The sequence below is a fragment of the Salmo salar genome, chromosome 29 (assembly GCF_965601325.2).
Source record: "Salmo salar chromosome 29, fSalSal1, whole genome shotgun sequence".
Taxonomy (NCBI): Eukaryota; Metazoa; Chordata; class Actinopteri; order Salmoniformes; family Salmonidae; genus Salmo; species Salmo salar.
The window spans coordinates 11,172,986-11,185,211 of NC_138319.1; the positions used below are offsets into that span (position 1 = coordinate 11,172,986).

The 12,226-nt window shown below is 41.4% G+C and overlaps 1 protein-coding gene across 1 annotated transcript; it reads right to left on the minus strand.

Annotated features, from left to right (window-relative positions):
• Positions 1-223: 223 nt before the first annotated feature.
• Positions 224-11,919, minus strand: insig1 (insulin induced gene 1). The gene is made up of 6 exons (XM_014180682.3): positions 11,611-11,919; positions 11,063-11,410; positions 10,071-10,195; positions 8,774-8,940; positions 4,894-4,993; positions 224-2,672 (listed from the first exon to the last, which is right to left on the minus strand). The coding sequence occupies exons 2-6, from the start codon at positions 11,394-11,396 to the stop codon at positions 2,643-2,645; spliced, it is 756 nt and encodes a 251-aa protein (XP_014036157.1). The 5' UTR covers positions 11,397-11,410; positions 11,611-11,919; the 3' UTR covers positions 224-2,642.
• Between the last annotated feature and the right edge of the window lie 307 nt (positions 11,920-12,226).

Genomic DNA, 12,226 nt, shown 5'->3' on the forward strand with positions numbered 1-12,226 from the left:
AAGGGGGTGCAACTCAATATTAGGAAGGTGTTTTTAAAAATGTATTATGTCACATTTGCATACCTTGTCTGTTTGTATCAATTACATTTTCCGATGGTAACGTTACCAAAGGGGTAAACTCTCATACAAATACTGCATGCATTGGGCTCAAAAGATATTGTATCTGTCTAGTTTCCTTCTGCTAAGATATGTGGGTGCAACAAAGTAGAAGCACACACATTACTAGGTGTTCCTTTTTATTTTTCCACTTGGATTCAAGGTAATACAAATTATACACAGCTGACATAAAAGAAACACTCACACTCTCTACATATTGAAATAATAGGTGCTTCAACCACCCCAAAAATAAAGCTATCTTTTCTCCCAGCAGCACACCTGGACTGCTTGCCAAATGGAACCTTATTCCCGATATAGTGCACTACTTTTGACCAGGCCATAAGGGCGCTGTTCAATAGTGCACTACATAGACGGGTTGGTTGTTTAGCGACAAAACCGACGAGTACGCAACTATGGGGCAAAGCAGATTGGGTTGGCTTATATTGTTGACAACATGTAATCTATATTTCTTCTACAATGTTTATTGAAAACATAAATATATTTGCACAATGACCACTTGTTGTCTCTGAAGTACACTGTTACAGTTGTTGGTTAGCTAGCTAGCATATTTTGGCCATATTAGCACTGACATGAAATCAATCAAAACACGTATTACAGAACAAGATTAAAAAAAGGAGCTGAAACGAGCTACTTACGATTCCCCACATTGCAGTTTGTCATTTGCGCTAGCAATCTGGCCATCCAAAATCAAAACATCACGCTGACTTTTGCCCCATGGAAGTGCCCACATCATTTTTGTGACGTTGTCAGTTAACCCACCTATAGGGAATAGGGTGTCATTTGGGACACAAACCTGAACTTGAGCAAAGATTCAAACCGAACCAGGTGTACCAACCAACCCCTCTGTAATCTATACATCACAACAACAACAAAAGAATAATAATACATCAGTCTTCCCCATTTACTAATGTTGAACTACTACGAGATTTTACAAACGGTTTGACACAATGTTTTTTTTTGTCTTCTCACGGTGAGAATAGTCATTGGTATACAGTCTAAGGCAAGTAATCTCTGACACTTTTAAAAAAAAATTTTTTTTACAAACACTGCTGTTATTGCTAATTTTCTGCTAATTTTCTATATCCACACTGCATATAATTCCAGAGTTTCACCTCTTAACCATTTACAGAAATAATAAATACAGAAGAATAAATCGGCTCAGGTATATATATGTGATTGCACTTTTATTCCTCTAGACCCCCAACTATCGAACTAAATAGGTATAGTGTGGTAATACCTGTCTGATTATAAAGGGAAGAGATTATACATGTAAGCAATATATAATTATGTACAAGTAATACAACTGAACTGGTATGGTAGTGACAAAAGCACTCAATTGTATAATACAAAGGCAATCACAGATTGCAAATCCTCTAGGCCGTAGTAAAAATGTCCTGTGCTCCCTCCTTCTCTTAATGTATGTTCCCAAACTTTAATGCCTAGTCTGAAACTTTAAATGGAAAATCAACCATTCATATACTAATTTGAGGGTTCATAGGTCAAGTCCAGGTGGCACACCATGTCCAGGAAGTCATCCAAAAGGTGAGCTTTCACACCCGATCATATTCAGGTGCCTTTTTTTTAATCATTACTTATTTTACTGCAACTATGAATATGCTAACTTAATACGCATCATGGTACATTCGTTCAAAACATGGTCACATCATCTGCGATCTCATGTATTTGGTGTTGGCATTCTAATTTCTCAGAGATAAATACTTATTTTGGTGAATTACATACAATATTGGGAACATACAATACATGTCATCAGTGACATACTGCTGGTCGCTGTCTCTGTGAGTGTCAGACATTTTTGCACAGCTCTGAAACCTTTCCCTTTTATGATAATTTTATACTCGGGCATAACAAAAAAGCAAACATTTAGCACCACCTTTTTTCCTCGTCTTTTCTGTTAAGACCTGCACACATCCACACGCACGCGTGCACTCCCACACCAGTAAAAAGCAAATAGTTCACTCTGAAACCAGTTAACTTTTCATTTCGAAGAACTGGAAGGTCAAATACTGTCCTGCCATAGTGAGTGAGGAGCTAGTGGCTAGAAGCTAGCCTAATGCTATATGGACCCAAACAGGGATAGCCTTGCGGCTAGCTGCTGGCCTTAAGCTACATGGACCGTAATAGGGATAGCATAGTGGCTAACTGCTAGCCTAATGCTATTTCAACCCTAACAGGAATAGTCTAGCAGCTAACTGCTAGCCTAATGCTATCTGGACCCTAACAAGGATAGCCTAGGGGCTAACTTATAACCTCATGCTATCTGGACCCGAACAGGGATGGGGAAAGGTATTTTGGCCACCAGGAGGTGCAGAAGTCATGGCACATTAGGTAAAGGAGATTCTGGCTAGCTCTTTGTTATAATGCACAGAAAACTAGTAAAAAAAATAATAAGAGTCTCTTTTCTTTCAAACTGAAATGTCTCTCCCCATGATGTCGGACTTTGTTCCATTATGCTGGTTCTCCGTATTGGTTGCCGTTCTTCTCGCTCCTCTTCAGCTGATCTCTGTTCAGTCGTTGTGCAGTTTCTCGACACCACCCTGAAGGGAGAGAGGGGAAACCCCATGTTCAAATATCATGTACAATGTCTCAAATCAATAAAAGCGTCTTCTAAATGGCATATATTGTTATATTATAAGCCAGGTGGTTCGAGCCCTGAATACTGATTGGCTGAAAGTCATGGTATATCAGACCGTATACCAGGGGTATGACAAAACATAACTTTTTACTGTTCTAATTACATTGGTAAGCAGTTCATAATAGCAATAAGGCACCTCTGGGGTTTGTGGTATATGACCAATTGCTAAGGTCTGTATCCAGGCAATCCGCATTGCCTGTATATTGGCCATATACCACACCCCCTCGGGCCATATTGCTTAATTGTACACTGAGTGCAAAAAACCATTAGGAACACCTTCCTAATATTGAGTTGCACCCCCTTTTGCCCTCAGAACAGCCTCAATTCGTTGGGGCATGGCACCTACAAGGTGTCGAAAGCATTCCACAGGGATGCTGGCCCATGTTGACTCCAATGCTTCCCACAGTTGTGTCAAGTTGGCTGGATGTCTTGTGGGTGGTGGTCTATTCTTGACATACACAGGAAACCGTTGAGCGTGAAAAACCCAGCAGCGTTGCAGTTCTTGACACACTCAAACCGGTGCGCCTGGCACCTACTACCATATCCCATTCAAAAGCACTTAAATATTTGATGTTGCCCATTCACCGTCTGAATGGCACACATACACAATCCATGTCTCAATTGTCAAGGCTTATAAATCCTTCTATAACCTGTCTCCCCTTCAACTACACTGATTTAAGTGGATTTAACAGGTGACATCAATAAGGGATCATGGTCAGTCTGTCATGGAAAGAGCATGTTCCTAATGTTTTGTCCACTCAGTGTAGATGCCATTTTATTCTGAATTTTGACCACTAACATGGCGTTTTATTCTATCTTGGAAAATATAGGAGGTATAGTGGAGATGGCTACGTCCCAAAGGGCACCGTACACTACTTTTCATCAGGGTGCCATTTGGGACACAGACATACTGTTACGAATAACTCCCATGGTGCTGCCCTTCAACTTGTCCTTGTTATGGGTCCTTGCTATCCAGGCGTTCCGTTTTGTACACTCAGTGTATCATCCACAATGGGGATTAGAGAAGAACATTACCGATGACTGTTACCTAAGGCTCAGTTCTGACTCCTTTACGGTAGACTATAGGACTATTCTACAGTGGATCATGGGGTCCTATGTATAGGTACAGCTGTGAGAAGATTCTCCTACGTCGGGGTTGTAGTAAAATGTGATATTCCTTCCTCTAGGCCTCCCTTAACTGTATACAGTCTGGAAGAAAAAGTGCTCCCTCTCACTTCCCCGTTCCTCTCGATTTAGAACATCCCGTCAGAGCACTCACTCATGTGTTAAGCATATGTAGAACATGCATCCCAAAACTTAGAACAGGGGCTCTGTTCAGTTCATTTATTTGGCCTTATACAACCAGTTATATACAGTATAACTGCCTCTAGAAACAGTTATAGGCTACTGATGAAGGACTAAAAGGAACAGCACATTGCTTTTAGCACTTTCAATACATGTTATTTATTAAGACGATATTTCAGCCATTTCAAACTTTTGGAAGCACAAAAAGCTGGGTGGAGCCATTTTGTTTTTGTGTGTCAGATATCAAAAAATGATTAGCCAGCGTCTCAACAGTTCAATCGCTGGTTTATCGAGAAACATGAAGTAAGATGCAAGTTTGAATAGACTGAATGAAATTTTAACAGTCTTAATCCATCTCACAGAGAGCGATCAAGAGTGAGAGTGAGAAAAAAAAAAAGTGAGAGTGAGAAAAAAAAAGAAAGGAAGAGCAAGAAAGGGCTCGTGCCAACATTTCAAACCCCATCAAACAAAAACAACAAGCTGAAAATGACCCTTTGATACATTTGGCTCTAAGACTGGCTCTAAGACTGGCTCTAAGACTGGCTCTAAGACTGGCTCGCTACTGTGAAAAACAAAACAACATGCTTAATCTGTTTTCACACTTTAATTGAGTCAAACTGAATAACGGACATGACTGTGAAGAGTTCTACACAGAATAAGGGCAGACTTCGGGCGTACACCTGATAAAGGCATTATAGCCGACACTGTGGGGGCAGGCTTTTTCTCTCACAAAAGTTTGTGCCACATGAACATGTCAATGTGTTCATGTGCTTACAATCCAGAAGAATTTGACTAAGAAAATAGGGGGCAGGACTTACCATGGCTAGCTGGCGTCCTATGTTTCCTACAGTCACTCCTCCCGAGAAGAATATGCATGGAAGCCAAGAGCGCACATACAGAAAGTCTGGATACGTGTATCTACAAGAGAGGGAGAAAAATAATTCATATTAAATGAAATATCTGCCCCAATAGTCAAATCTAGCCTCAAATAAGACACGTGTCGAGTCCTAAAACAGGAATGGCAAGTTAAACACAGATCTCGGAAGGGGGAAAAGCAGCATTATTAAAGTTTGGTGAAAATTCTCACTCACTCACTCACTCACTCACTCACTCACTCACTCAACAGAAGCTGCGGAGGCCTTTTGAACTCAGCTCTTTGTAAGTCCCTCACTGAAGCAACAGAGTGCTCCTCCTTCCCAGGACATTTTTGAAGAGGTTCCACAGAGGCAGGTAGGAGGGCCAATAATTGGGCGTAGAGGCATGGGGGACTCCAAAATAATTGCTTTAATTTCATCAGTCAGATCCTCTTTGATGGAATCAGGTGACTGGGACCAGTTCCAGAAAATATACTTAAATATGTAATTCACAAAGGAGATATATATTTTCTTAAAAATCACCTAATTTGATTCACTGGCTATTCTCAAACTATAAGGTAAGTAATGATACCATGTCCACGAAAAGGTAGGTGTTGTTGCAAACCGTACCAATATATCCTCCAAATACTGGCTTTAAGGGTATTATCACTTTTATACAACGGGTTACCAACATATTCAAATAATGATTGACATATTTTCATTAAAAACATTATTTTGATGAATTTATTCATACCATTTAATCATTATACAAGATATAGTCCCGACACAAATCTAAGGTTGCTGTTCTATATCTATGGACGCGACCCAGTTGTTCGTTCTAAATGTTCCATTGCCATACTGGCTGGCAACGTTCTTATGCCTTGCTTGCTACCTAGCCAACTACGGCTAACTTGCAGTCAAGTCAAAAAGTGCAGCCAGAATGACAGCAAAGTAGCTGCATTTGCATTTGTTTAAGCTGTTTTCTAGTGAATTTTTTTGGATACATCCATAACAAAGAGCTAATGAGGCGAGATTTCACCTGGCATAGAAAACGTGCTCACTCGTCAGGACAATGTTGTTCAGAGGAGCTAGCCAACAACACAGTCGTAGTAACACAATCACTTCAAACTGAAGCTGGAAAGACTGCAAATTAGCTGTTTTGTCTTACCTTTTATCAATTGACATTTTCTGTATATATCCATAAAAATGATGCCAACTGATTAATGATTAACTGTTTGACTCTGCCTGTCTCATCCTGACACATTCATTACTATAGGACAGCGGGAAAATCGAATTTAAATATTGAAACAATGTTGCAAATGTCAGCGAGACAGACAGCAAGGTTTATTCAAATATACAAATCTCCGCTGTTGAAAACTAAATGTTAGTCTAATAGAAATGTGAGATAATGTCTTGATGCATTTTATAGTGGAGATCAAGTTTAGAAATTGCCTGGCTGGGCTGATGAGACAATGGATTTCGCTGTCAGATGGAACAGAGTAAATCGGCTAAATCTATGACATTAAAATGCCTGTGGCAACTTGTGGAATAGACACCGGTTGGAATGCGGTTTTAATCAATCAGCATTCAGGATTAGACCCACCCGTTGTATAATAACATAATAACATGGTCCTGTGTAGCTCAGTTGGTAGAGCATGGCACTTGCAACGTCGGGAATATGGGTTAATTCCCGCTTGGTGCCTAAACGGCATATATTATTATTATTATTATTATTATTATTATTATGTCACCAAAATATCCTATCCATGCATTTTTGACAGTTCGTGCTGCATGGTCAATCCGATGTCTGCATTGGCCGTGCAGCATTTACGGTGATACGACCTCTGCAGAAGTCAGAGCATTCATACTTATTGCACTTCGCAGAGCTGTTATGAAGGAAGTTGTCAAGGAAGTGAGTTTCCGTGTTTATATACAGGACCTTTCGCCCCCACCTACCATCAACCAATCATTTCAATGAGGAGCTACAGTTGAAGTCGGAAGTTTAGATACACTTAGGTTGGAGTCATTAAAACTAGTTTTTCAACCACTCCACAAATTTCTTGTATAAAAACTATAGTTTCGGCAGGTCGGTTAGAACATTAATTTGTGCATGACACAAGTAATTTTTCAAACAATTGTTTACAGACAGATTATTTCACTTATAATTCTCTGTATCACAATTCCAGTGGGTCAGAAGTTTACATACACTAAGTTGACTGTGCCTTTAAACAGCGTGGAAAATTCCAGAAAATTATGTCATGGCCTTAGAAGCTGCTGGTAGGCTAATTGACATCATTTGAGTCAATTGGAGGTGTACCTGTGGATGTATTTCAAGGCCTAGCTTCAAACTCAGTGCCTCTTTGCTTGACATCATGGGAAAATCTAAAGAAATCAGTCAAGACCTCAGAAAAGAAATTGTAGACATCCACAAGTCTGATTCATCCTTGGGAGCAATTTCCAGAAGCCTGAAGGTACCACATTCATCTGTACAAACAATAGTACGGAAGTATAAACACCATGGGACCACGCAGCCGTCATACCACTCAGGAAGGAGACGCATTCTGTCTCCAAGAGATGAACGTACTTTGGTGCGAAAAAGTGCAAATCAATCCCAGAACAGCAAAGGACCTTGTGAAGATGCTGGAGGAAACAGGTACAAAAGTATCTATATCCACAGTAAAACAAGTCCTATATTGACATAACCTGATAGGCCGCTCAGCAAGGAAGAAGCCACTGCTCCAAAACAGCCATAAAAAAGCCAGACTACGGTTTGCAACTGCACATGGGGACAAAGATCGTACTTTTTGGAGAAATGTCCTCTGGTCTGATGAAACAAAAATGGAACAATTTGGCCATAATGACCATCGTTATGTTTGGAAGAAAAAGGGGGATGCTTGTAAGCCGAGGAACACCATCCCAACCATGAAGCACGGGGGTGGCAGCATCATGTTGTGGGGGTGGCAGCATCATGTTGTGGGGGTGCTTTGCTGCAAAATGGACTGCTGCACTTCACAAAATAGATGGCATCATGAGGGAGGAAATGTATGTGGATATATTGAAGCAACATCTCAAGACATCAGTCAGGAAGTTAAAGCTTGGTCGCAAATGGGTCTTCCAAATGGACAATGACCCCAAGCATACTTCCAAAGTTGTGGCAAAATGGCTTAAGGACAACAAAGTCAAGGTATTGGAGTGGCCATTAAAAAGCCCTGACCTCAATCCTATAGAACATTTGTGGGAAGAACTGAAAAAGCGGGCGAGCAAGGAGGCTTACAAACCTGACTCAGTTACACCAGCTCTGTCAGGAGGAATGGGCCAAAATTCACCCAACTTATTGTGAGAAAATTGTGGAAGGGTACCCGAAACGTTTGACCCAAGTTTAAATTGTTTAAAGGCAATGCTACCAAATACTAATTGAGTGTATGTAAACTTCTGACCCACTGGGAATGTGATGAAAGAAATAAAAGCTGAAATAAATCACTCTCTCTACAATTATTCTGACATTTCACATTCTTAAAATAAAGTGGTGATCCTAACTGACCTAAGACAGGGAATTATTACTAGGATGAAATGTCAGGAATTGTGGAAAACTGAGTTTAAATGTATTTGGCTAAGGTGCATGTAAACTTCTGACTTCAACTGAACAAACGGACCCCTCTGCATTGTTACAACATTTGGGAGGTGCACAGCGATACAGCACAGAGCTCAATTTGGTCTCTGCGTGCCTCCGGAGGCTCCGTAATTGCGTCACACCCTCCATACGGAGTCTCTGACCACATTTTCGGATCAAGCATAAATTGGCTCTTAGAGTAACATGGAAAAATAAAAGCGTGATTTGACTTACTGATATACACCGTTGTAGACCAGCAGCTGTGTGATAACGGTGGCAAGGAATGCCGTCCCAATGCCCAGGCCGAAGCCACTCCTCGAGCGGTCAAACGTCCACCACAGTCCCAGGGAAAGGGCAGCCAGGGTCAGGGACAGCTGGACATTATTGGCAAAGTCTAGTTTCTGTGAGATGGAGCAGTTAAGGGCAAAATAAGACTATTTGTTTGCATAGGTTCCAATCTGGCTTACTGCCCTTTGACACAACCTCTCCCTATCTGTGATCCTCTCTCAGTATCTGCTCAGTAAAAAATCCCTTAAAATATGTTTAAAAATGTGTTTAAAAAAAAAAGATTATTTGTTTGACTGTTGCATCAAAGAGTTAGTGTGGGTGGCACAGGCAGTGTATGTTTGAAGCAACTGTAAGTTCCATACATACTTGGAAAGTATGTCAAGGAGTCAAAACAAGCAGGAATGCAGTTGGGACTTCCACCCACTGTCCCACTGACACTAGATGAATTGCCTTCAAGGCCGTAAAAGTAGCAAAACGACAACAGTGCCGCCTCTTCCTATACGCAGGCTACATGCTGCGCGTTTGGCACAGAGGTCGCTTGGGGGCCCTCGACCTAAAAAAAAGGAACTCCATTGGGGTCTCAACTTACAGAAATTTGGTAGTGCATCAGCAGTTTTCCACTTGTTATGCCAGTCCCTCAATTAGCCCATGTCAGCTAACATTTTCTCGATTGCTAGGTAAGGTAGTCTAGCCAGCTATCTAAACCTTGCAGTAGGCCTAATCATCTCCAAATTAACGACCGGGCATGCAGGGCATGTGCTCAGGGGCCCTGACCTCCAGGGGCCCCCGTTGATTATCTTTTTTGTCCATCTCACACAGATATCATATGAACATGGAATAAGTAATGGCAAAATGTGAAGAAGTGCAGAAAATGTCCTTTAAAACTGCAACACTTTCTATACACCCCATGGCAAAATGTGTAGAATTGCAGGAAATACATTTGTGCACAAAAAAATAAACAAGATCCATTGCCAAGAGGGGGGCATTAAAACGTTTTGCCTGCAAGGTGGGGGGGGGGGGGGGGGGGGCTCCCGACCAAATCTTGCTTATGGCTCCCAAAAGGAGTGTATATCAAACTAATCACAGAATGTTACTCATCTATGTATTACACATTAATTAGTCCACAACATCCAGCTCTGGACGTGATAAACCTCACTGGTGTAAATATGTGTCAGTCTGTCTCTAGATTGAAGATAACATGAGACATTGTGAGCACATTGCGACATTGTTTTAGAAAGGATACAGCACTGGCGTGGTTGATGCCAACAAATACTGCAATGCATCTCATGACACTGGCCCATTCCCTTTTGAACTTGTGGGGCTCTCCTAGATGGCTGTCGATGCAGGGGTATAGCAGGCCAACAACAGCTGCAGAAAGGACATTTGAGTTAGTACATCACTGAATAGCCTACATACAAATCAAACTGGGCTTGAACATTTTTAATTTCTTTGAGTTTCAATTTGGGGGTAAAAAAATGGCAGAAATGAAACAAACAACATGATTGCTTTCTAGTTTCACTTTGAAGCACACATGATTATTTCTCTCTTATCAATCCTTGCACAAACATGTCTGCAACCGACTGATAAAAAATAAGCCTGGAACATTGTAGTCTATCACTGAAAAAAAAAACGTTGGATCAATTGTCTCCAACATTGTTACATTCGTATTTCTTTTAAGTGTGAACCACTGTAGCCTACTTCTCAAGAACATGGGGGACGGGTTGGCGGTGAAAATAATTTATTTAATTCTGACTGCACAGTGCACACGACTTCCTTGTTTCGCTTTTTCGATAGTGGCATGTTCGAGGCAACAGCCAATTATGGACCGCCTCCACAGCTCACCCGTTATGAAAGCAACCAATGAAAACACAGCACACCCTTAATGACTCTCTATGTCCGGCTGTTTCTAGGGAAGCCTATTGGAGCATTGGAGGGCAATATAAATACTACTGTATGTTTTTCCCAGACAAAACACTCATCATTATATGGCCTCGTGGCTACGAGAACACTTACATAATGGATAATAACAATGATAATGATGGAGAAAAAAAACTGTAAATGATTATGTAGTCCAGGTTATAGTTGGTAGCCTATAATGGCATCATGAAACACACACGCTCCCCCCTAAAAACCCAATTCACATTCCTTTCTCCAAATTAGAAGTAGGCCTACATAGCAATCTCATTCATTCAGACAGAATGATAAACTATAGGTTTTGGAAAAGTAACAACTCACCAGCTGCCGTGCCGCAGCAAGGGGGAATCCACCACGCCGATGAAAACAAAGTTGCCATCACCTCTTCTGGAAACAAAGTCACATTTCTTTGAACCTGTAGCAAGTTGAGCACCAATGCAAGAAATACTCCCACGGTGAAAAGGACGAGACCCCGTCTGATTAAGTTTGCTGTTTGCAGACTGTGCAGCGAGCCGTATACATTGCTAAGCACCGATGTGATAATTGACATCATTTCTTCAGCCTTCGATGCGACCCAGTTTTCCCTAGAATAATTATTCGATTCCACCCTCGATGTACAAGAGCGTCTCCAGCAGTGTTCTTCTAGTCTTGGCATTTGGCACTTCAGCGCTGGAGAACAACAGATGCGTTATTAGATTGTAGCTAACACAGGTATGCCTCGTTACATTGCATCTAATCTAAGACTGGTGGTGTCCAGAGCAGACTGACCTTTGTAGCCCATGCTTTTCTCAAGCTGATTTGCCACAATCTCACTATGATTAGCCTATCAATTGGCAATAACAAAGCAGATATAATTGATCTCTTCTTACCTTGATCTCCAGACGTTCACACTGTCTGATCGAGCGAGACCCGACGTTGTTCATCCGACAATGTTGTGCGTTTCGCTGCTCTCAGACTGTTATCACGGTGTTTGGTCACATCATCGTTTGGGTGAGAGAGAAAAAAAGCTTCTATATCATTCCTAACAGCAGACCTCATAGCAGAGACAGTCTTCCTCTGCAGAAAACAATCACAGCTGTGTCGGGTGAGTAGTGTCGGCCAATGGAAGCGAGGCGGATGATATGACGCGACGACACCCCACCGCCCCCTTCGTTCAGGACAGCCACAAGAGTCTGGCGCTTGCGTTCGTGCTGTCTGTCTGCATTCGTGGAAGGGTGGAGTAGGATACGTAAACCAGTCATTTACTTCAAACAAAGTGAGCAAACAAACAATTGAAAACGAAACAAACTTATTGAAAAGTCATTCCGATTAAGCAGGTTGTACATTTTACACAGGTCTACTTCAACAGGCCGGCCTAGTTAGTGTGATAGTTCTTAAAGACCATCTACCCAACATAAAATCAAATTCTGGCAGGTGGTCTTTTAAAGACTCACCCCAGTACAAACCTTCCAGGCAGATTGGTAAAAACCAGGTCAGCCAGACACT